Here is a 24735-nt window from a genome sequence, read left to right as displayed (position 1 = left end):
CAGAGTCCAGCCTTCTGCTAGGGGCGGGACCGGAGCAATGGGGTGGGGTCATCTTTCTGCTAAGTATGAGAGAAGAAGCTAAGGAACGGGGCCAGCCGGCTGGGACGGTGATGTCCAGCTTTCTGCTACGGATGAGGACAGAGCCATGGGGTAGGTGTTTATGGGATAGGATGAAATCCAAGCCTTCTGCTAGTGGCGAAGCCTAGTCTTCTCCCACGGGTGGGGCCTAGCCTGGTAGAGGCAAAACTGGAGCCCCGGCCTAGCTTTCCGCTAGGGTGAGGTTGGCGCCCAGGAGGCCGGGCCTGAGGGCCGGGGTAGTTGTTCGTGGGTGGAGCTGAATCCAGTCTTTTATTATGAGTGGGGCGGAGCCTACGGGCCTGGGCGGAGCCTAGTTATCTAGACAGGAAGTTGTAGCCTTGAGGGGCGAAGTGCGTGCGGTGTAGGGAGGGACGCTTAGAGACTACCAGTGGGACCAGTGCCACCGAAAGAAGTACTGTTGTGGCTTCTGCGAGGTGCGGGGCAAGCTCCCTGGTACCAGACATTTGGAATGAAGCTTGACTTTCTGCATTTGCTTGGCTGGCTGACAAGGGTACTCTACTTACTGTCTGAAGAGGCTGTGAAACTTGCTGATCCTAGCGTGCCCTCCACGATGCTCCTCAAATCAAAAAGTTGATTTTTTTTATTTCTCTTTAATCTGTTTATTTAGAGACAGGAGCTCCTGGCTGGCCTGGAGCTTGCTGTGTAGGCCAAGATGGCCCCAAACTCACAGAGTTCTGTCTGATTCTACCTCTGAACTGCTGGGATTAAAGGCGTGTGCCGCCATGCCTGGCTGGATGCCTCAAGTTTAGACACTCGTTGGCCTGGTGAGGTCCAAGAAGCCGGTCCTCTCCCAGCTACTCCAATCCACACCTGTCATTCACCCGCTGTAGCTCCTGGGTCACTTGGGCAGGTTAGGTGTAGTGATCGGATCATTTTTCTGAGAACTGCTAGAAGAACAGTGAAACTCTTAACCTTTAGAAGATGATCATTTTTCTGAGAACTGCTAGAAGAACAGTGAAACTCTTAACCCATAGAAGATGCTACAGCAGTAACTGTTAGTACTCTCATTTTACAGGCAGGGAAAACTGCTAAAAACCAGGAGTGGAGACCAGGGCTCCAGTTTAGAATTGAAACAGTTAACACTTTTGTTTTGGGGTTTTTGGTTTGTTTCTCTCTCTTTTTTTTTTTTTGGTTCTTTTTTTCAGAGCTGGGGACCAAACCCAGGGCCTTGCGCTTCCTAGGCAAGCGCTCTACCACTGAGCTAAATCCCCAACCCCTTTGGTTTGTTTCTTAATTTTTTTTAAATGTACATGGGTGTTGTGCAGAGGGGCAGTGAATGTGTGCAGTGCAGAGATCACCGAATTCCCTGAACTTCAGTTACTGGCATTGTGATTCCCCACGTTGGGTGCTGGGAATCAAACTTTGGTCCTCTGGAAGACCAGCCAGTGTTCTGAACTATCTCGCTGGCTCCTTGCTGTTTGGTTTTTAAAAACAGGTTCTCATGTAACCCAGGATAGCCTCAAACTCTCATGCAACTAAGGGTGACCTCGAACTCCAGGTCCTGGTGCCTCTACCTTTCCGGTGCCGGGATCAACAATGTGTACCGCGTGCCTGGTTTCTGCAGCTCTTGCTCAGAGATGGATCCCTGTGCTTTGTGCCTGCCAGGAGAGCACTTCCCCCACTGAACTCGAGCTCCACTCCAGCCTCCACAGCTCCACCACTCTTAGTGTCCTTCTGATGATCTCATGTGGTCTAATTAAAGCGTAAAATGGGTAGCTTTGTAATCTCAGCGGCAGGGAGATCTCTATGAGTCTCAGGACAATCAGGGCTACATAGGAAGATTCTGTCACCAAACAAAAGCTTCTGCCTGTTTTTTATAATCTGAGCCGCTATACCCAGCACAGAAATGAATTGTTTGTTATATTTTGTTAATTGACATAGGACCTCACTGTGGAGACTAGGTCCCAAGACACCCTCAAATTCAAAGTAATGATTGTTTTTTGTTTTGTTTTGTTTTTGTTTGTTTGTTTGTGTTTTGAGACAGGGTTTCTCTGTGTAGCCCTGGCTGTCCTGGAGAGCTCACTCTGTAGACCAGCTGTACTTAATTCACGGTGATTAGCCTGCTCCGATTGCCAAGTGCTGGGTTTAAAAGTGTGCATGACATTTACTACCCTGCTTCTAGGCTTTTTTGTTTATATGTTTTGTTTTATGTTTAAAAAAGTCTCACATTGCTCAGGCTACCTTCTAGTTCACTATGTATCTGACCAAGGGAGGATGATCTTGAATTCCCAGTCTCGCTCTCTAACCTGAGTGCTGGGATGACAAGTTTGTAGGCCATTCCTGGTTTAAGCGGTGCTGGGGATGGAATCCAGGCCTTCAGCCTGGGAAGATGCTCAACAAACTAAACTATTACCTCGTTTTATTCATTTACTTATTTATTATGTTGTCACTGATGTTATTGTCATTGTTTATTACTATATACCTTTTGAGTACATAAGAGACAGAGGACTTGTTATGAGAGGAAAGGCAGATTATCTAATTGAGAAGTCAGCCAGCAGACAATAGACAGTAATAAGAGTGTGGCTGTTAGTGGTACTGGGGACGGCGATTTTTTTTTTTTTTTAATAAACAGTGAACTTGGTTAATTTTTACTTTGAACCCAATCGAGCCTTAACTGAATGACCTTGGACAGGTGAGCCTCTGTGACCCTCTGTATCATCTTCTGGGAAAAGGGAAGACCAGGAGATTACACAGTTCAGAGCATGAACGTGCAACCCTGCTTTATGCACTGGCCTCTGATGGGCGGCCTGGATCCCCCCCACCTCGCATGCCCCCACGCAAGACCCAGATCCGCGAGTGGAGAAAGGGAACCCGCGTTTGCGCCTGCGCGCGCCATGAGGGCCCGGCGCCGCATGCACGCGCACGCACGCACGTGGCTGCCTCCCTCCGCGCGCCTTCTGAAGGCCAGATAATGAACAGGACTTCATTTCCCAGAAGGCTTAGACTCGACGGAGCGGAAGCGCGTTTCTCAGTTGTTTCTGCCGCGCCGGCGCCGAGCCCTGCTTCCCGCTTGCAAGCGGGCACGCACGCGCGGCGCGCCCTTAGCCCCGCCCCCGGAGGCCCCGTGCGGGAACGCGCCCGGGCGTGCGCAGGGCGCAGGGCGGAGGCGCGGAGGCGCGGGGACGCGCAGCGACCGTTGGCGCGGAGGGAGGAGGCTCAGCGCCGCCGCCGTTGCGCAGATCCGGGCCGCGGCTGCGGGGAGGGACGAGCGGTGACCTTCCGGAGGAGCGGGGCGCAGCGGGCCGGGACGGGGCGCCATGAACAGCGCGGGCGCCGACGAAATCGGGTGAGGCCGGGGTGCCGGGCCAGGCCCTGAGCGAGGGAGGCCGGGGTGCCGGGCCAACCGGGCCGGGATTTCAGAGCAGAGCCGGGGTGCTAGGGGTCGTCCCCAAGGCAGCCCATGGGTAACTCAAGGGACCCAAGACGATAACTCACGAGTCGGGGAAACCCTAAATGAAGGTTCACTCGTCAGGGGGATCTCGTAGGATAACTCGCCGGACTGAGAGACCCCGAAATGATAGATCAGGGTGTTGAGAACCCCTAAGTGGATCCTTGAAGTCAGGAAGGTACTGTAGGATAATTAGGGGTGCTGAGAGACCCCCCTCATAGATTTTAAGTGGCAGGGAGATTTCAAAAAAGGACTAGGGTCCTGGGAACCCTAAGTATTAGATTGGTGAAACAGAGAGATCTCCAAAGAATAGATTAGAGAGCAGAGAGACCCCATGGAGTTATTCTAGAGAGTTGGGTTGTAAAAGATAGGTCGCAGGCAGTGGGAACCCTGTAAGATAGATTAAGGATGCAGAGAGACCCTAACGAATACATAAGAGGTCAGATAACCCTCCCCTCCATAATTAGGTTTGGGTGCTGAGGAGCCTCAACATATAGATTACAACTCAGATTCCATGGTATAACTCAGGGATCTGAGGAGTACCCCAAAAGATTAGGGTGCTGGAGTCATCTACTAGAACCTTAGGGATGAGGAGGATCACAAAGAACAGATGTTGGGGGCTTCCTAAGTGGAGCTTTGGGGTCAAGGAGTCTCTTAAGTGGTAATTTTGGAGGTTGTGGGACTCTCTAGAGTTCAGGAATTAGGGTGACCATCACATCAGGAGACTGAGAGACACTAAAGGATAGTTCAGGTGTTAGAGGGACCCTAAGTAGAGCCTGGGTGTCAGGGAGATAAAATTCAGGGAGTTTGGGAGCACCAAAAGATAAGGGTTGGGGAAACTCCGAAAGATAACTCAAGGTGCTGAGTCCTACATAGGAGTTAGAACTCAAGAAGACTTCAAAGGGTAGTGGGGGTTATGTGGGTGAGGTGGTTGGGGACCCTATAGAATAAGGGATTGAGGGATCCTCAATTATAGATTAGGGTAAAGGGGACCCCTGAAGTTGAACTATGGGTCAGGGAGATACCAAAGGATAGTTCAGAGGGCTAAGGGAACTCCAAAAGAGACCCTTGGTTCTACTGGAGACCATAAGCCATGATTGTGGTTAAGGGAATGGGGTAGGGAGATCAGACAGGGTAGTTCAGAAGGCTAGGGGGATCTACAGCAGAAGTCACAGAATGGAGAAGAGCCCAGTGGATAGTTGGGGGGACCCCAAAAGATAGTTAAGGAACTAGGGAGGCCTAAAAGGCTAATTTAGGGGACTGGGAGAATACCAGATGGGGGTACAAGGCCCAGGAATACTCCAAAAGATAATTGGCCAAACTGGGGGCCGCCCAAATGGAGCCCCTGAGCCAGTGAGGCCTAGAAGGTAAGGAGGTCCCCCCCCCCCCGGAGTTGGGGACCGAACCCAGGGCCTTGTGCTTGCTAGGCAAGTGTTCTACCACTGAGCTAAATCCCCAACCCTCCAACTCTTTTGTTTTTTTATTATTTTTGTTGTTGCTTGTTCATAGGATAAATGAGAGGCTAGGGAGACTCCAAATGAGAGCTCAGGGGTCATGGAGACATCAAGAGATAGCTCATGAGCCTGGGGTTTCAGAGTTCCAGTGGGTAGAGGGAGACACCAGTGATCACCAAAGAATAGACCCCAAAGGGGGCCTTAAGGCCAAAAGGATTCTCGAGTGGGATAGGGAGACTATAAAGGGTCTGGGAAGCCTGAAAGAGGAACCCAGAAGCCAGGAAGAGCTCCCACCCCTAAAACTGCTCAGTATGCCAGGGCACCCAGAAAAGAACAAGAACTCAAGGTGCTAGGAAGCTGGGGGGGGGGGCTGGGGTGAGACCTGGGAGGCCTTAAATAGTAGCTTAGTGGTATAGAGACCCTCAAAGAGCCTGGGGTCAGGAAAACCCCAACAATAGCTCAATATGGAGTCTCTATATAGAGTGCTAGGAGATGGGTTGGGGATTTAGCTCAGTGGTAGAGCGCTTGCCTAGCAAGCACAAGGCCCTGGGTTTGGTCCCCAGCTCCGAAAAAGAAAAAAAAAAAAAGAGTGCTAGGAGATTGGGGGCACCACCAGAGGGAAGTTTTTAGAGCTGTGGAACCTGATCCTGGAGTCTGAAAATCAGGAAGATCACAAAGGAGACGGAGGACTGGGGAGCCCCAAGGGGGAACTTTGTGGGATCTCTGTGATATCAACCAGAGCTTGAGGCGTCCAAACAAACTTGGAATTCTAAAAGGTCCGAGTCTAGGAGCCTGGGGTTTTGTGGGACACTTTGGGTCCCCAGTAGACCTTGAATTCCACTCCCCTGCTGCTTTGTCAGTTTTCTGGCCAAGGGAGCACAGAGTGGCATTCTGAGTTCCCCTTACAGGGGCAGGAACTTGACAGGGTGGTGCGCATAGCCAGGCATGGTGGGGTCCATTCTCCTGCCTACAGCCTGTACCACCTGGGCTGGGGGACAGTGAGGTTCTCCTCACATTGTCCTCTGGGACGCCCTCATTCCTCTCAGATCTCCTCCCTACATCCTGGTTCCTTAGCAGGTGTCTCTGTCCCCGCAGGAAGAGTCTGGCTGCCGTTTGGCAGACTTCCTGATGTAGGTGAGCTGCCTGATGCCCTCAGTGTTAGTGTGTCTGGAGCTGAGGACCTGTGCCTAGTAGGCAGTGTGTTTGAGGTGGGCAAGGGGTGTGTTTTCTGTGCATCTGTCCCAGAGTCCGCGCACCTTGCTGTGCGGAAGGGGGCTGGCGCCTGTGCAGGTGCTGGGTCTGTGGCATGCCGTTGGGGTCTGGAAGACCACTGTGGGCCTGGGAGAGAGGTCAGAGGTTGCTGGTTCTATGGTCTGTTGCAGGCCTTCCTGTCACAGCATGCACCACCTGGACATTTAATGAGGTGCCGGACCCTATTGTGTATCTGCAGCCTCACATAAACCCACTGAGCACTAGGAAGGAGAATGTGCCTAGACTGGACAAGACTGGGAATCTGCTCTGTGGCTCCCGGGAAACCACCCAAAGGGCCAGTTTTGTGGTTTATTTTGGTTTTGGTTTTGAGGCAGGGTTTCTCTATGTAGTCCTAGAGTACTTGCTCTGTAGACCACACCTGCCTTGAATGTACACAGATCCACTTGCCCAGGCCCCAGTCTACCTCTGCTTCCTGAGTGTGTGAATTAAAGGCGAGCCCCAGCACACCCAACCTTTATTTACAAAGGGAGCTTTGAATTGTTTTGTTTTTAATGCTGGGAATGGATCCTACAGTTGCAAATCGCTGAGCCTCCAAGTGCAGTGGTTGGTTACTGAGAAGGCTAGCAGCTGTGCCATCAGTGGGCCTTCTGAGGTCCCTGTTAGAGCCACTTGCCCTGGGGCCTCTACCCTCGGCATGCATGGGCTGGGGGCTTAGGTTATGGCAGGAGCTATCCCATCTTTCTCAAAACCACTGCTGCAGAGCCTGTGGTGTGACTGTCCTCTCTCCAGGAGAAGGTAGCAGGGGGCCACCCTTGGGGTCACCTCCAACTTGTGCTGGTCTCCTTTTGTTTGTTTTGGATTTTTTGGGGGGTGGTTTCTAAGACAACCCTGGCTGGTCAGAAATTTGTTATGTAAACCAGGCTGGCCTTAGACTCAAGAGAAATCCACCTGCCTTTGTCTCCTGAGCTCTGGGATTAAAGGTATGCTCCAGTATGCCTGGAGCAGAGAGAGAGAGAGAGAGAGAGAGAGAGAGAGAGAGAGAGAGAGAGAGAGAGAGAGAGAGTGTGTGTGTGTGTGTGTGTGTGTGTGTGTGTGTGTGTGTGTGTATTTTGTTTTTTGTTTTGTTTTTGGGCTTTTTGTTTTTGTTTTTGAGGCAGATTTTTACTGTGTAGCCCTGGCTGTTCTGGAATTCACTCTGTAGACCAGGCTGGCCTTGAGCTTACAGAGATCCTCCTGCTTCCTCCTGCTTCTGCCTCCTGAGTGCTGGGATTAAAGGCATATGCCACCATGCCCAGCCTCCATTTCTTTTAAAACTTTGTGTGTGTGTGTGTGTGTGTGTGTGTGTGTGTGTGTGTGTGTGTGTGTGTGTGTGTTTGTGTTTTCCAGGTTGTCAGGCTTGTGCCTTGCTGAGATAACAAGGTTGGCCTGAAGGGTTGGCGTCTGAAGGGAATATAGAAGTGGGTACTGCTTCCTGAGTGTGCTTTTCTGCATTCTGGTATTGAGTCAGCCAGTGCAGGAGGTCCTTGTCCCTGCTAGAGCTATCACAAGTGGCCTGGTGTCAGATGCTGTATCCTGAGTATCAGGCTCATACCCATGTTGAGCGGAGGTTCCTGCAGTCCCCTTGGGTGGCCCAGGCCACTCTGCTGTCCAGCTCCTCCAGTGACAGGCCTGTGGAACAGGTCGTCTGACAGCTGGTACGCTGACTGTTGTCAGTGTCACCTGGAGAATGAAAGGTGGCATGTCAGGAAGGCCTAGGGCTCCTCTTTTGACCCGGATGAGGGTCCTGGCTGTGCGGGGTCTGTGCACACTGCTTTATGCGGGTGCTGGGCACGTCACATGGGGCTGAGCGCCTGGCTGCCCCGATGGCAGAAGGTGCAGTCAGTGCAAGGCCTGTGAGAAGAGAGGAGGCCCAAGCTCATACTCACGTGTGTCCCACCTAGTGACCACCACTGCTTAGTGGCTCTGCCCTAGGACCCAGCTGCCTGGCCCTGAGCCCTGGAGCACCTCAGACCTCAGCCAGCCTGGCTGCAGTTGCTCCTTCTGACACAGTGGGTACGGAGGCGGCAGGAAACCATCTGGGAGAACATGGTGAAGATATGTGTCCCTCAGCCCTGGGGTGCTTCTTGGGTGACTTTCTGTGTATGTGAGTGTGTGTGTGTCCTGTTGGCTGCATGGTGCTGAACAATGGTCCAAGGTTCCCTGGGTTCAGAAGAGCCAGGCGTGAACAGCCGATGGGGTGACTGACTGTTCTGCCAGCCATGGCGGGCTGCCTTCACCCAAGGCCTTTGCTCCCTGGCCACAGTCCAGAGGCTGTACATGCTGTGTTGTAGGTGCCTGCTGTGAGCCTGGCGGTGGGTTTGAGCCGGTTCCTCAAGGGCACTTGAGGATCTGTCCCTTCCTAGAGATACTTAGGACCTCAGACTTGAGTGGCCTTGGGGAAGAGAGGAACAGGATGCAGGACTGGAGGCCATGGCAGAGCAGGGTGTTGCTAACAGCATCATTTTTTTTCCCCAGGGGCTGCCATCATAGCAATTGAGGTTGTAGTTTGCTCCATTTGCACTGAGGACCAGCTGGGAGGGCGGGACCACTAGTGAAGTTAGTCACTAGAGATAAGGCCCCTTCAGTCACATCTTCATGTCACTTCTATCTGTGGGGATCATGGGCTTCTCCATTCTGTGTCCTCATAGGTGAGTCAGGGAGTCAGCCTAGGGACAAGCAGCAGGGGCTGGCCCTCTCAGGCTCACCCCTGTGCTGCAGAGCCTACCATGCCCTGCCTAAAGCCTGTCTCCAGGCCCAGCAGCAGGATGTGGGTGGGGTGCAAGGACCCAGCCATGGCAGGTTGCCCATAAGTGAGGAGTCCACCAGCTCCCCCTGGAGGCACCTTGACTGTTGCTGATACCTTTAGTGTGTCCTACAGAGCTGAGTGGCCTTCCCTAGTCCCCAGTCTGCCCGTGCTGGCTCCCTGCTGGCTGATCAGCATGCCCTCCCAAGTCTCTGGCTTTCATTTCTCCTTCTTACTTGATTGAATACTGTGCCCTCGCCCGAGGCTTAGAGGTCAGCCACAAAGGAATTGAAATCTGCATCCCGGAACCTTCCAGAACCTTTGTGAACATGGGCCTGTCTCACCTGATGGACTCTACTGAGCCATGCAGAAAGCCTCTGCACACAGGCAGAAGTCCTGCTTTCCTCAGAGCCGGTGGTGTACAACCTCAGTAACACCCATGGGCTCCACAGCGAGCCTTGCCTGCAGAGTGTCATGCTACCTAGGATGTGGGCAAAAACAATAGCCACACCAATATACAGCCCCTCTTAGACACCTGCAGCCTGTGGCACTGCGGGTGTGGTGCGCTCTGCTGCCTGAAGCCAGGAAGAGATGGGAACCCCACCCACTCCTGGTGTGTGTCTCCTGCGTGGCTGCTCTCCCTTTCTTTTTCGTCCTTTTTAAAAGCCCTTGTGGCTTCCGGCTTCTCAATCCCCTTCCACAGCTCTTGAGTGCTGGGTGTCTTCCATGCATGTGCCACCACACCTAGCACTTGCCCGTTGTCTACCTGAAACTGTACCTGGGCCCAGGGCCTGGACCCATCTGACCGGTTCCTCTTCCTGCCCTGTGGCCAGCCTCCTGCTTGGTTCGGAAGCCCCGCTGGCGGCGGCTGGTGTTGCCACAGGGCCCAGCTTGCTGTGCTTTGGTTTCAGTGGGCATTGGCCTGGGGAGACGTGGCTTCATGTTAATGAGGCCAGGCCCTGAGCCACCCGTGCAGTTGCTGAGGCTGGATCTTTTGCAAAGATTGGGCTAAAGGAGCCAGCAGGCTGGCAACCTTGCTGGGCAGGGCATCTCGTCCACAACTGGGAAGGAAGGGACTTGTGTGGTCACCCAAGCTTATCCATGGCTGGCACCGCTACTGTGGGACCTGGTTGTGGGTCACTTGGACCACGTAAGGACTCTTGTGTCTCAGAGCTCCTGGCTCACATGCAGGGCCTAGTTACTCCTACAAGGCAGTCTGCCCACCTGCACAGAGCCCTCGGGGTTAGCCTGCCGTGGTATAGTTGGCTGCCTATGGGTGGCAAAGGGCAGCGGATCTGGCATTTCCTGTAAGATGTCTGCAGTTTGACTGGTGGTGCTGGCTCTGAGGACCCTTCCTGCTCAGAATTTTGCCCCAAGATTTGCTCCCTGGGCTTGGCAAGCAGAGCTTCAGTGTGGCAGCTACAGAGGGCAGGCTCTTCTGCTGAGCCATGCTCATGACCCAGAGCTGTGGAGGGATCGAATGATGCGTGCCTGAGTCCCTGTGCCTCAGGTGACACAGTTAGTACTCACTGCTGAGGCCCAAGGGCCATCTGATACAGCTGCGTCTCTTCACTTGGGTGGGTGGGTGGGGGTGCCGCTAGCCTTGGAGAAGTGCTGTCCAGACGTGGGCCCCAGGCATGCTGGGCCACTGCTAAGGCTCTGTCACCGCTGTTGTTCGGCAGCTTCATGGGACCACATCCTGGGCTAGGGTCTTACCTAGTTGGCTGGGCCTCGCTTGGGCTCAGGCTGTACTCCTCTCCTGGTGGCCTATCATGGGCAGGTGGCTCTTGTCCTAGCAGTATGGCTCTGACAGGGCCATCTCTGTCAACAAGGGCGTACATAGGGCGTACATATCTCTTACCTGCCATAGTATGGAAGCGGAAAGCCCTTCACTGAGCTCTGTGTGGCTCAAAGGCTGACGAGCACACTCCTCTTCCCGTGGGCCTGGGGTGGCTGAGACAACCCTCAAGGGGTCACCTGAGCCTGAGCCTCTTTTCTCTACAGGAAGCTCTTTGTGGGCGGCCTGGACTGGAGTACCACTCAAGGTAGGAACTGTGGTGTCCCAGCCATGGATGGGCTTGGCTCGGTGCCTGTGGATCTAAGCTTGGGTCCCCTGGCAAGGCTTGCTCTAAAGTCATCATGTCTGGGCGGGTGGTCTTGCATATGTGTGTGAGATGTCCATGTGTGAGCTTGCACAAGTGGTCGTGTGGGGTTTGGGGGTGTGTGCGTGCAAGTGTGCGCTCGTGCGCGCTGAAGCTGTGCCTAAGCTGGGGATGTGTGCTTTTGTTCTGTGTCCGAGCAGAGACTCTGCGCAGCTACTTTTCCCAGTATGGTGAGGTTGTGGATTGTGTCATCATGAAAGATAAAACCACCAACCAGTCTCGAGGCTTTGGATTTGTCAAGTTTAAAGACCCCAATTGTGTGGGGACAGTGCTGGCCAGCAGACCACACACCCTAGATGGCCGGAATGTAAGTGACTTCGTGGGTCCTTCATCTTCGCCCACCTTTCTGGATTAGTTGCTGTGGGTTCAGGCTATTGAAGCGGGTATATCAGAGGGTAGACCCTCGAGGCAACAAGCCATGGGTGTGGTGGCTGCTTGCAACTGAGGCCAGTGCAGTGCCCTGGCCAGAGTAGCTTCCTGCTCACAGCTCTGCCTTGCCATTTCCCACAGATTGACCCGAAGCCATGCACACCTCGGGGGATGCAGCCAGAGCGAACGCGGCCCAAGGAAGGCTGGGTAAGGAGTTCTGTCATACTAGAGGGTGGCCACTATTACCCCACTCTGCTCACTGACTTAAGGGAAATGTCATGGGTGGGTGCTGGAGCCATTGAAAGCCAAGCACCATCTCTTGGGCTGGGTGCAATCTTCCTTATTAAGCCCCTTAGCCTTGGGAGCCCGCCTCCTGTCCAGCTGCTCTGTGGTGGGTGGAGCCAGGTGTGCCCCTGCTGTGGGGCGCACCCCACCCCACACCTCAGCAGTCCCGCCTGGCAGCGGGCTGTGCCTTCACTTCCACGTGTGCCGCTGTGCAGGCAGAGATGGCTACCAGGGAGAGACTGCGGGCACTGTAAATGGCACCTTAGTGAGCTGGCCTCAGCCTCTCAAGTGCTGGGACGCCAGCTGGAAGCTGCGGTTCCCCGATTACTTTCCAAATGTCTCTGTATTTTTCTGCTCTTGTGTGTTTGTATGTCTAGGCACTGCTTGAGTGCCTGATGCCCAGGGACCTAAAATTGGTGTCGTGCTCCCTGGGACTAGAGCTGTAACAGTTGGGACCCAGCATGTGGGTGCTCAGGCAAATCCTGTCCTCCGGAAGAGCAACTGCTACCCTTACCTGCTGAGCCATGTCTTCAGCACTTTCCTGTCAAGACTGTGTGTGACAGTGTGCTGTGCACCCAGGCCTAGTAAGCTTCAGGAGCCCTGCCCCTTTGTCATCTGGGAAGTCCGTTCCCAGAGGCTGTGGGCCTAGCACAGCATTGTGCTCGCTGCCTCAGAGCTGCTCCGTGGGCCTCGCGGGGTGGAGTGGGCACTGCTGTCCACACCGTGGCACCGGCTGGCTCACTGCACGCATGAGCTCCTGCCCTGGTGAGCCCACGTCACTAGCAGAGTTTGTGCTCCCATCTTACCGTATAGCCCAGGACCCAAGACTCCTGCTAGGCCGACAGCCCTGTCCAAGTACAGCTAGCACAGAAGTTCAGTCTTGATTGTGTCCTCACATAGGGGACAGGGTTAGAGCCATGAGTAGGAGCAGCAGTGGGGGCAGGTGAGACAAGGCTTAGGTCCTCCACGATTGCTCTACTGCCAAAGCCTTCCCCTGTGTCCCCAAGTTTTCATACCTAGCTGGTGTTCTTTGTGTTTTTAAGGTTATTTTTATGTAATTTTTATTTATTTATGTAGTATATATAAGTCCACTGTAGCTGTCTTCACACACACCAGAAGAGGGCATCAGATCTCATTACAGATGGTTGTGAGCCACCATGTGGTTGCTGGGGATTGAACTCAGGACCTCTGGAAGAGCAGTCAGTGCTCTAACCGCTGAGCCATCTCTCCAGCCCTCCTAAGTGCCCCCCCCCCCCCCCCGAGCTGGGGACCAAACCCAGGGCCTTGTGCTTGCTAGGCAAGCACTCTACCACTGAGCTAAATCCCCAACCCCCCTAAGTGGTTTTTTAATTCCATTTGTATGTTTGGTGTCTGTGGACATGAATGCCATAGTGTGCACATAGACGGCAGAGGACAGCTAGGAGTTGGTTCCCCTTCCGTGATGTGTGTTGCAGAGATCAGACTTGGGTTCAGTTGATGGCAAGTACCCATACCCACTGAGCCATCTTGCCAGCCCAAGAGTACAGGCTTTCTGTTGCTTTGAGACAAGCTGTCAGGTGACCTCTGCAGCAGTCCCACAGGTACCTGCCCTGCCCACAGACCTTCCATTCTTGTGATCCAAGGAAGGCAGCGTGTGCCGTGCTTGAGGAAGTGCTGCAGGTGCCTGCCTCCTAGTATCCTGAGTAGCCCAGTCTCAGGATGTGCTTTGGTTTCAGCTGACTGAGAAGCGGATATGGGCAGCAGTGGGCGGGGATGGGAGACGTACACCTTTAACCCTAGTGCTTGGGAGGCAGAGGCAGGGGAACTGGAATTGAGGGTCAGCCTGGTCTGGATAGTGGGTTTCAGGAGGACCAGCAGGACATGGTGAGACAGCCTCAACAAAACGACGATGAGGAAAGGCCGTACAAGGGGCAGGGCCAGTGGTTTGCATCTGTTCCAGCTTTGCAGAGCCCAAGGCAGCAGGACTGCCATGAGTTGAAGGGCTAGCCTAGGCTACACAGTGAGACCGTTTCAGAAGTACAAAGCCATGGAAAAGGGTTGTGTGGTAGCCAGCCTTTGGGGGAATGGTCCCTCAGAAGTCACTGATCTCCCCCTTCCCCCCTTTTTGACAGCAGAAAGGACCCAGGAGCGACAGCAGCAAATCCAACAAGATCTTTGTTGGGGGCATTCCCCACAACTGCGGCGAGACGGAGCTCAGGGAGTACTTCAAGAAGTTTGGAGTGGTGAGCTCTGCGCGCCACCATGGCCATCCCTGGCTACATGTCCTGTCATGCCCTGCCCGGAGTTTGGGGAGAGCAGGTCGTGCCCGGGAGGAGTACATGCTGCCTTGTGACCTGGCAGCTGGCCCTAGTTAGACCAAGGACTCTGAGCCCTGTGCCTCCTCAAAACCTACCTGGGTTTATGCCCACAAAGGATTCTGCTATAAGGATGGCTGACCTTGTACTGAGATGTTGGCAGTGTCTCACCTGGCATCTTGGAACTGTCTCACCTAGAACTCTTGGGTGTGGCCTTGCCTTTGGGGACAGGATGGAGCCCTTTGCTCACTGTGGGGATTTGAGCAGCTGGGTGGGGCAGACAAGACAGCGGGGCCTAAACTGCTAGGTAGTGCACTGGGGGAGTTGTCAGGCATGGCAGCATCCTGGTGACCCTGGGTAGTATGTCCCTCAGATAGGACAGCACAGGCTGGGGAAAGACTGCCTAGCACCTCCCAGACTTTATCTCGCCTGGGGCATGCAGCCCAACACAGTTGCTGGTTTGTCTTAGCTAAGCTCTCCTTTAGCTGGTACCCTGGGCCCTCCTGGAATGGGCTGAATGGGTCAGTGGCACCTGCCTCCGCAGAGTCTGCCTCAATCACACTTTGTTCACAGGTCACAGAGGTCGTTATGATCTATGATGCCGAGAAGCAGCGGCCTCGAGGTAAGGGCTGAGCCTGTTCATCCTGACCCATGTCCTCCCCTCAGATGGCAAACTATCTCGCCCCAGACAGGCCACGGTCAGATGCTGCACAGCCACTGCCATTGGGCCACATGCCCAGACACAGTCTCCTTCCCCCACTCACATCACACTCCTCCTGGCCCTCACATGAAGATGGACACAGACAGCTTTGTCTCCAGAACACATCCAGCTGCCCCGTCTGCTGTGCTGACCAACCCTAGACTCCATCCCCTGCCCTCACTCCCCGCACTCGGTCCACACTTGCCAGGGAGCAGGAGACAGCCGTGTTCTCCAACCCCTTTCCTTTTCTGGCTGTTGGTTACTCTCATTTTGGGTTCAGCATCTGTTTTGGACCAAAGTGCTCCACACCACTGGGCCCTCACCTCACACAACTCTCCCTTCACACTCTGCATCCCTCAGCACACACAGCCTTCATCCACTTGTCCCCCTGTCCCCAAAGGCCCTGCTCAGGTGCTCGTGGCGCGCCACCACTCAGGAGCATAGTTTGCCATTTGAGCCTCCTCACTCGTCCAGGACGCACTGCTCACTTGTGTGGTTTAGCTGTTAAGTCTTAGTCTTAATTTACGGTAGACATACATGCTTAATGACGTACGTAGTGTCATAGAATACGGTACCGTTAAGTAAGCTGTCTCCTCTCTCTGTGATTGTCTGTGATTAACGATGTCTCTCTAGATCTCTCTCCAGGTGCTAAGTTAAGTCACACAGGTACAGGCCCGCCCGCAGTCAGAGGACGGAGCGGCTTTGCTCCCGTGGGGTGTAAACGAAGTTTCAGTGTGTTTGTCCCGCTGCTGCCTCTGACACAGCGTTGTAGACAGCCTGCCCCGGCTCCTCCCCCACGACCCACGGCCTCTTGCACTGTGCCTGGACCCAGCCAGCCCGGTGGCTTCAGACACTCCCGCCGTTTGAGAGAATGTCAACTTTTCACATGTCTTCATCACTATGTTGTGTTCCAAATGCCGCCTCTGACTTTGCGAAGCCTCGGTGTGCGGGACTCTGAGGGCAGCTCCTAGGTGCTCCCGCCCACGGCTGGCACAGCTGCCGCCACCCTCCTGCCACCCGGCCCAGCCAGGCCCAGCTAGTGTTGTTGACCCGTGCTGGAGGGGCTGGCGTGTGGGCCTGTGTCCCCTGGGGGCTTGGAAGTGTCCTATCGGGTGGCAGATAGCAGGGGTTGGGTCAGCAGGGCCCCCCTACAGCACCTCCTGTCTTCTTGGCTTTGCTGACTCCTTGAGGGTCTTGGTGGGTCTCAGTGTTCCTTCTCCTTCCTGCTTCCTGTCTGCTGACTTGGATAGCAGGCCATCTTGTCCCCCTCCCTCTTAGTCCCCAAGCACTTAGTCCCCTGTCTGCAGTCTCCTTTATTCTCTCACCTCTGTCCTTTGTCCCTGGTCTTGTCTCTTCAGCCTCCAGCTCCGCTAGAGCTCACCTTCACCATCCATTTGGCTTGCCCTGCCCTGCCCTGCCACCCTTTGCATAAGGCAGCAGGAGCCCCAGCCCTCCTTCCCTCCGTCTCTCCTCTGGTTCCTCACTGCCTTCTCTTCCTGCTTCCGTCTCTCCCCGGCCGTGTCCTCTTAGGGTTCCTTTCCTGGTTCAGCCCCAGTACCCCATCTCATCAGCTTGTCCTATCCCTAGGCCACTTCTTCCCAGCTCCCCTGCCACAGTGCACAGGGGCCCTTGTCACACATCCTCTGTCTGCTGTAAAGTTAGTTCTCTTGGAGCCCTTCTGGGCCCTTCTGTCTGGAGCCTCCCTCACCCTTGTTCCCTGAGGTCTCTGGGCCTGAGCGCTGCTACAGGACATATTAGCGCTCAGTTTGGCCCTGTCCCTTCTGCCCCTAGTCGGGTGGCCGCGCTTGCCCCAGACCAACCAAACTTCGTTTATACTGCCACTTTCTTGTGTTTGGGAAATGCTAAATTTTTTTTCTTTGAAATTTTCTTTTTTCTTTTTTCTTTTTTTTCTTTTTATTTTTTTCCTTTTTTCTTTTTTCTTTTTCTGTTTTTTATTTTTTTGATGACACCATGCCTCTTGCTGTTGCTGCTGACAGCAGAATTTGACCTGCTGGAACCCGTTGTGGCCTGTATCTTTGTGTATTACTGTATTACTATATCGTCTGTGCATAGAGGAGTAGAACTGTTAGACGTAGGACTCCGCGGGCTTAGCCAACAGTGTTGGGTAAGCCTGGCGAGGCGCAATAGGAACTGCACTCAGTGCCCTAGAACAGCGGGGGCTGCTGTCAGCACTAGCTGCGAAGCCAATTGCAAACCGCAGGGGAGAAGCTGGGCTTCAGAAAAGCCGGAGTACACCACACACACCCCCACCTCCCAGGCACCCCTCTTCCCCATGGCAGCACTCAGCCTGGAGAAGGGTGAATGTCACCCACTGTCCCCAACCTGCTGTGGGCCATAGCCCCTCTACACACAGGCTTTGTCTGAAACCCAGCTCAACCCTGTGGCCGCCCTGATACTGTTCATCATCCTGTTTTGTGTCACACGCCCTGCTACCTTGATTCACTCTTCGTCGTTGGCTAGGTTTTGGATTTATTACTTTCGAGGACGAACAATCAGTGGACCAGGCTGTCAACATGCATTTTCACGACATCATGGGCAAAAAAGTGTGTAGTTGTAGTTTTATTTTACCTTAAGAACAAGCCAAGCCTTAGGCAATGAGGGGTTTCACTGGAAAGTGGGTACTCCCAGCAGGACATCCATGGGGTGCTGCCCATGGATGGGGGTGGGGTAGAGGGTGAGGCCCTGGGAGGTGGGGGGCCTTCAGTGAGACCCTAGTGTTGCCTGAGGCTTGGTTTCCATGACCACTCCTTCAGATGTGGCCCAGCCCCTTCTATAACCGTGACCTTAATGTGATGAGCAGAAGCCTCCTGGAGCTGAGGCCCAGCTCCAAACAGACTGAAACATCCTGAAGGATTGGTTTCTATCGGGTCACTTACTGTGAAACTCCGGGACCAGCCACATGCTCTGATAGCACTTAACCACGTGCAGTCAAGTGACCTCTGGTGTTCCGTCTTCATACTGTGTTGCTGCCAGAGTGGGCAGGGCAGGCCCAGGGCCTCAGCTCTCTGTAGCCGCATGTGCAGGGCTCCCATTCAGACCTCTAAAGTCCACCCCACCTCCTCAGCGTGCATGCCCCAGCTGTGTGGGCCTTATTAGCCCTGAGACTAGACACCCCACCACTCCTGTGGCTTCCTGTCTGTGCTGGGCCCGAGTATAGAGGGACAGGGAAATCTTAGGCTCTGGGCTTCCTCCCAAACAGACCCCAGTGAGGTGGGGCAGCCCTGTTCTGACACTCCCTGCAGCTCAGTTTAACCCAGCATGCAGACCGGAGAGCACAGCAGCTAGCCACAGTGCAGAGTGCTGTGCGGTGTGAAGGTCCCTAACCTCCGGTCCTCTCCCTAGACAGCTCAGCCTGCCCATTGCTGACCTTCGCTGGACAATGCAGCCTCTGGGGACTGAGTGTCCACAGCTGGGCCTGCATGGTGATTAACCCCATGTGAGAAGCCACAGCCCAAGTTCCTCTAGTCTTGGGTACACACTGCTCTGTAAGCAGGACGAGTCCCCAGGGGCTTCAGGGGCTCATTAACTCGCTGTGTTCCTGCTTTCACACTGCCCCAGCTCACAGCATCTGCTTCCCCCAGTCTCCACCATCAGACCGCTCTGGGCACTGGTGGGGTGGGGGTGGGGCTGTGCTTCTGCTGGCAAAACGAGAAGCACTCTGCCTGAGGAAGGGCCCGCTGGAGCCCGGTTCTGGGCTTAGCCCTGGGGGCACAGGCAGCCCAGGCAGGGACTGCTGAGTAGTCAGCGAGCCCTCAAAGAGTGAGGTCACACACACCCCAGCCTAAGTAGGCCATGCACACCAGCTTCTGTTAGGGCCCCTGTCTGCTGTCCCCTGTCCCCTTGCTGGGCCAGGGCTGGGCTGCTGCCAAACACAGTATGAAGGTTGCTTACTGATCCCAATGTCCATTTTCTTGCATGTTTGTTGACTTTTTTGTTAGCTGTATGATAAGGCTCTTACATCCATTCCCTCTGACACGCCTTTGAGTTAACTGAGATTCTTTAAGCCTTAGCCTGAGGAAGGTAAGTCTTTATCTTCCACTAGACATTAAATAACTGAGTCAAAGCCAGCGTGTTTCTCAGGTATGCAGGGGGGTGGTGGGTGGGCTCTTTGGGTGCAAGGAGACTGACTGCCTTCTCTAAGCAGGGTACCCCTCGGTGCCCCACCTTGGCTGTCGTCTCTCCAGGGCTCTTGGCCTCCTGCTGCTGCTTGCAGTGGAGGGGGGCACAGGGCGTCTTCTAGATACATCTGTTGTACCTGAGAAACATTTTTTTTATAAAAAGAAATTAAAGAGCAAACTTTTTTTTTTTTTTAAGAAAGAAACTTACTGGCCTAAGTAAGCTTATCTTAAGTACTCACTTTAAGTCGTAAGGCGTTAAGTGTAGTCATAAGTCACCACGGGTGTCTGAAGGGCAGGGGCGCCACCTTGGCTTCTCCCTAAAGTGCACTCGGTTTGTTTAGGTGGAGGTTAAACGGGCTGAACCTCGGGACAGCAAAAACCAAGCACCAGGACAGCCAGGAGCCAGCCAGTGGGGCAGCCGCGTGGCGCCCAGTGCAGCCAACGGCTGGGCGGGCCAGCCCCCGCCAACGTGGCAACAAGGATATGGCCCACAAGGTAAGGCACAGGTGTGGTTTGCCCCTGCTTGCATGCCTTGGAGGTGGTAGCTGCCTCCCTGTTCCCCAGTGGCGGGACAAGCACCACCACAGAAGCCACTGCCTAGGAGCCAGGCTACAGGAGGCTCGAGGGCCTGGTAAGCATGTGGTGTGGCTCTTGAGTTGTCCTTTGAGGACCATGTGGTGTCACTTTGGCTAAGTGTGTCACCACCTGAGCCCAGTCCCTGGCTGGCAACAGTAAACAGGAACTTGGCAGTGGCTGCCTAGGAGGCCCCACTCTGCAGGTGAGACCCCCCACCCCCATTTCTACAATTCCCTCTGACCTAAATAAATAGAGCAGGAAAGTTTGTTTCCCTCAGTGCTGGACATGAGTTCAGGCCACAGGCTGCATTGATGTTTACTGCTGACAGATACAGGGCCTTGGGGACAGGTTCACTGTGTTGCCCAGGCTAGCCTTCCTACCTCAGTCTCAAAAGGGCTAGGGTGGCAGACCTCTGTCACTCCCGCACCACTGTCCAGGGCAGGCTCCTGGCCACCGAGTTCTCTCCTGGCAGCCCTGCAGGTGGCTGCATCCCCTCAGCTGCAGTGTGTGCGGCGCAGCCTTCCGGTGCCAGCACAGTGCCTGTTGGTGATGGGGTGGGGGCCGGCTTCTCACTGCACCTGCCTCTCGCTGGCACTGCTTCTGCACGCATGGATTGGATCTCTGTGTCCTGTGCTGTGCACCAAGGGACCCTGTTTGTGACACACCCCTTGTCAGGTTTTCCTTGCTGCTCTGACAGAAGCAGCTTAAGGAAGTTTGCAAAGGCTCACGGTTTGAGGGCACAGGCCCTCTTGGCAGAACAGGTGCAACAGAGGGGACCTGTTGCTTGGGCTCTCCTGTTTCTGAGGTTGAGGCTGCAGTTGTGGACAGCCCTTCCCTCCTCAGTTAGCCCTGTTGAGAAGTGTATGCCTACGAGCGGGGATTCTGGGTGACACCTAGGGAGGTCACTGGCAGGCTGACTGGCCCTTCTCTTCTGTCTTCTGTCTAGGAATGTGGGTGCCAGCAGGACAGGCCATTGGTGAGTCGTGCGGAAGGGGCCAAGTGCACACCGCAGGCCTGTTACTGTGGGCACTGGGTTACTGGTGTTGGGAGGAGACCATGGATTTGACCTAGGTCTGGGCTGTGCCAGGCGGCTTATCCCGCCCTTACGACTCTTGTTTTGCAGGTGGCTATGGCCCACCCCCTGCGGGCAGAGGAGCCCCGCCCCCGCCCCCACCCTTCACCTCCTACATTGTGTCCACACCTCCTGGAGGCTTCCCCCCACCACAGGGCTTCCCACAGGGCTACGGCGCTCCACCACAGTTCAGTGAGTGATACCCCCTTTGCAGCAGACCCAGCAGATCAACTGTTGTCCCACGGGCGGGGCTGGCTAAGAGTTCATAGGAGGCCCTTGTACTATTGGGCTGCACTTCTTTCTTGGAGGCTTGGGCCGGTGCAGTTAGCTGCAGTTAGCCTGTGGTAGAACTCTGGGAAGGAGCTGACCCAGGACCCACCCCACCCGGTTATTCCCGGTCAGCACGGATGAGACTTGTACCCTACCCAACGGTGGCCTAGGTTCAGTTCACCTGGCCTGGTGCTAGCAGACACAGCCGGCTGGAGTGGCTGACCTCTGATGCTGTGTTCAGTGGTGGCTTCTTCTGGTACTGGGGTGGAGGCCAGGGCCACGTGCAGCTAGACAGGCATTCAGTCCATCGATGCGTCCTGCACCTGGTAGTGGCTAGCTGTGGCTTCCGGGGTTTTCTCTAGAATCCCTGTGTGTACAGTACTACCCGGTGCTCTGGCCTGAGCTGTCTGCTCAGGGCGATGGCCTGGGGCTGAGTCCCAGCCTGTGCAGTGTCTGGTAGGATGTGGTGGGTGGACATCCTGAGTATGGGGTAGCCCATGCTCAGACAGTTCTGAAACTGGCACCAATCTGTGCCCTGCTCTCCCATCCCTACAGGTTTTGGCTACGGTCCTCCGCCCCCACCCCCTGATCAGTTCGCCCCTCCAGGGGTCCCTCCTCCACCTGCCACCCCAGGGGCTGCCCCACTGGCCTTCCCACCACCTCCGTCTCAGGCTGCCCCAGACATGAGCAAACCCCCAACAGCCCAGCCGGACTTCCCCTATGGTCAATATGGTAAGTGGCTGTGCCCGCTGCTCCCGGAGCAGGCAAGAGCAGGAGACCCCTGGGAGAGGGTGGGCCCCCAGAACTCCTGCTGAGCCCTGGGTCAGGGTTACTGTAGGCTCTACCTTTTGTCTCTGTCTTCCTGGGGAAGCCCAAGTCACCAGTCAGAGCCTAGCTGTCATAGCAGTCTCTGGTATGTGGGCAGGACGTGTGTGTGTGTGTCTGTGTGTCTGCTGTGGTGTGTCTGCTGTGTGTCTGCTGTGTCTCACCTGCCTGGGAGGTTGTGTCTGTTCTCGCCCCTTTGGAGCCCAGTGCTCAGTTAAGGTTTAAGTCAGGGGAGTGGCCAGGCTCTGCAGTGGTAGCTCCTTGTGACACTGGTACTATGTCATGGTTGATTGAGGGAGGTCGAAGGCTGCTTTTGCCTCTGCCGAAAGAACTCTCCTCACTGAGCTTCTGCCCTGAGCTTGAATCACCACTGTTACACATGCTGGCCATGTCTCCTCAGTCTTTTTTTTTTTTTTTTTTTTCATTTATGGTTTGTGTGTGCATATGTGTGCCCTGGCACACAAGGGCAGTCAGAGGGCACCCTAGGAATTTGTTCTCTCCTGTCCTGTATGTTTAGGAGTGGAGCTCACACAGTCCTGCTTGGTGACAAACACCATACCAACCAAGCCTTGTCGGCCCCCCCCTCCTTTCTTGTTTTTGCTAGGGTCTTACTCTATAGCACAGGTGGCCTAGAACTCAGAACAAGTCCCCTGCCTCTTGTTTCTCAGTAGGCTTTGGTGACTAATGTGTTCCACTGCACCTCGGTTTGTTTTCGTTACTGCTGTAATTTTTTTTTTTTTTTTTTTTTTTTTGGTTCTTTTTTTCGGAGCTGGGGACCTAACCCAGGGCCTTGCGCTTCCTAGGTAAGCGCTCTACCACTGAGCTAAATCCCCAGCCCCACTGTATTTTATTGGTTCTCTTTCTTTTTTGAAACAGTCTCAGCCATGTAGCCCTGGTCAGCCTTGAACTCACAGACATCAGCCTGTCTCTGCCTCCCCGGAGCTGGAATTGAAAGTGTGCCTCCACACCTGGCTCCTGTTTTGTCTTATTTAGAATGGAATTTTCTTTTTAAAAATTATTTTATGGGGTTGGGGATTTAGCTCAGTGGTAGAGCGCTTGCCTAGCAAGCGCAAAGCCCTGGGTTCGGTCCCCAGCTCCGAAAAAAAGAAAAGAAAAAAAATTATTTTATTCCATGTGTAGCACATGTGTTCAGGGGCCATCTGAAGCCAGAAGGTCTTCTGAGAACTGCAGATACCGAAGGGGTGAGGTGCCAAGTGGGTGCTGGGGAGGGAAGCAGCCAGTGCTCTGAATGGAGGACTGACTGTGCATGGCGTTGTCAGACATGGATGCTTGGCTCGTGCTCATGTAGCCTGGTCACCTGAAGCTGAATGTGAACACCGCAGGGCGTCACTGTCTTGTAGCCTGCTGGCGTAGCAGCACTCTGACCTGCTCCATCCCCCTGGGGACTTGATTGTTCCTCCGCTCTGGGCACCTGTGAGCCAGGCTTCGGGTGGCCCCTGTTTTGGGTAGGAGTGGTGCTCCCAGCTGCTCTCCTGCTGCCCTGGGCCAACAGTCCCAACAAGCAAGGCCAAGCCAGTGGAACCTGCGTCCACACGTGCTGCTGCTCAGGCCCCAGGCTCTGCCCTGCTCTGCCCTGCTCTACCCCTCACAAGGCCTCACCCTGGTAGAGAGATTGACAGCAATTGTCAGGAACACTGGGCTTAGTAGAAATGATTATTCGGGAGTTAGACTGAACCCCAAGACGTCTGTCCTGTTTCTACCACAGCCCAGGCTGTGCCTTCACTACGGGACTGAGGACCCTGTAGCTCCCTGGCTCTGTGTGCGTGTGTGCGTGTGTGTGTGTCTGTGAGTGAGTGTGTATGTGATGCATCAGGGTGTGTGACAGGCCACTAGGGAGCCCACAGACCCCAGGCCTGAAAAGTGGTGCCTCTCCTTGGGACAAAGCTAGGCAGGGATGCTCTGGCAGAACCCATGGGGTGGGCCACTGTCCCCTGACCCTGAACTAAGCAACCTTTCTCCCAACAGGTTACGGGCAGGACTTGAGCGGCTTCGGCCAGGGCTTCTCAGACCCCAGCCAGCAGCCGCCCTCCTATGGGGGCCCCTCTGTGCCGGGCTCAGGGGGTCCCCCCGCTGGTGGCAGTGGCTTCGGACGTGGGCAGAACCACAACGTGCAGGGCTTCCATCCCTACAGGCGCTAGCCAGGGGGACGGCAGCAGGGCAGGATTTGGGACTGGTGAACTCGTGACAATCACACACTCGCTCGGGACAAAATAAATGACCACTCGACCTGGGGGGGAGGGGCAGCGAAGGCCGCGTCTGGACTGAGGTTTTAAATATATTTCTTTTCTCTGACCCATCAGCACAATAAAAACACGTCACTGGTTCAACAACAGGGTTTAAAAAACGCCTTCAGCTTTAATTCAGAATTTCAGGTTTCTTTTTCTTTTCTTTTTTTTTTTCCTTTTTTTGAGATTATTTTCTTGAGCCTTTTGTTTTACCGTATATTGTAAACTTTTATGTTAAAGAAAAAATATACATTTACAAATTGTGAGATTTTTAAGAGAAATTTTCTACGATGTATACTGGCTTATTTTTTAATTTAAAGCAGGGTTCGGGTGTGGGAAGCGGGGCCCTGGCTCCCGCCGGCGCGGGCTGGGGTGCGGGCAGAGACTACTGCGTGCGTTTGGTTTTTTGTTCATTCCTTGCTTTGAGCGGCTTGTGTGGCTTCGAGTGCCACAGGGCCCCTGGCACAGGTGGCAGTGCTGAAGTCACGGGTGGCCTGGGCCCCACGTGGGTGGCAGGCAAGGCCTTGCTGGAGGCCCCTCAGTAGGGCCCAGGTTCCCACTGACCAGTTTGACCCGGTTTGAATAAAGCAGCGTGTTTGGATCAGAACCTGAGTGCTGTCTGCTTGTGTCTGTAACTCTGGCCTGTTCCTCTCTGTCCTTCCACACGTGCTTTGGAGGGGCTGTGGGTACAGGGTCAGGAGGACCTGTCCCATTAGAAGTGGGTTGTGTAGGGCTGAGCCTTCATGAAAGCAGGAGACAGGGCTGGGCACATGGAGTCCCGTCTCTGGCCTTGAAGCAACACCCACACGATGTATTTAGTACCTTTTTTTTTTTTTTTTTTTTTGCATTTATTTTGGTGTGA

At 54.4% G+C, this 24735-nt stretch overlaps 1 protein-coding gene across 7 annotated transcripts; it reads left to right on the top strand.

Annotated features, from left to right (window-relative positions):
• Window positions 1-11: 11 nt before the first annotated feature.
• Dazap1 (DAZ associated protein 1) lies at window positions 12-24480 on the top strand. 7 transcript variants are annotated; one of them, XM_006240970.5, is made up of 12 exons: window positions 12-150; window positions 10940-10980; window positions 11238-11404; window positions 11608-11673; window positions 13866-13973; window positions 14619-14667; window positions 17227-17309; window positions 19226-19379; window positions 20407-20436; window positions 20584-20724; window positions 21358-21534; window positions 23614-24480. In XM_006240970.5, the coding sequence occupies exons 1-12, from the start codon at window positions 146-148 to the stop codon at window positions 23784-23786; spliced, it is 1194 nt and encodes a 397-aa protein (XP_006241032.1). In that variant the 5' UTR covers window positions 12-145; the 3' UTR covers window positions 23787-24480. The 7 variants fall into 7 exon arrangements, with proteins under 7 accessions (XP_006241032.1, XP_006241031.1, XP_038935330.1 ...); XM_006240969.5 differs by having other exon boundaries at window positions 13863-13973; XM_006240968.5 differs by lacking the exon at window positions 12-150 and adding an exon at window positions 3179-3385 and having other exon boundaries at window positions 13863-13973.
• Window positions 24481-24735: the final 255 nt, after the last annotated feature.

Source organism: Rattus norvegicus, chromosome 7, assembly GCF_036323735.1.
Source record: "Rattus norvegicus strain BN/NHsdMcwi chromosome 7, GRCr8, whole genome shotgun sequence".
In the NCBI taxonomy this organism is placed as follows: Eukaryota; Metazoa; Chordata; class Mammalia; order Rodentia; family Muridae; genus Rattus; species Rattus norvegicus.
Note: the sequence above shows the minus strand (reverse complement) of the source record. Positions and strands in the feature narration are given on the sequence as shown.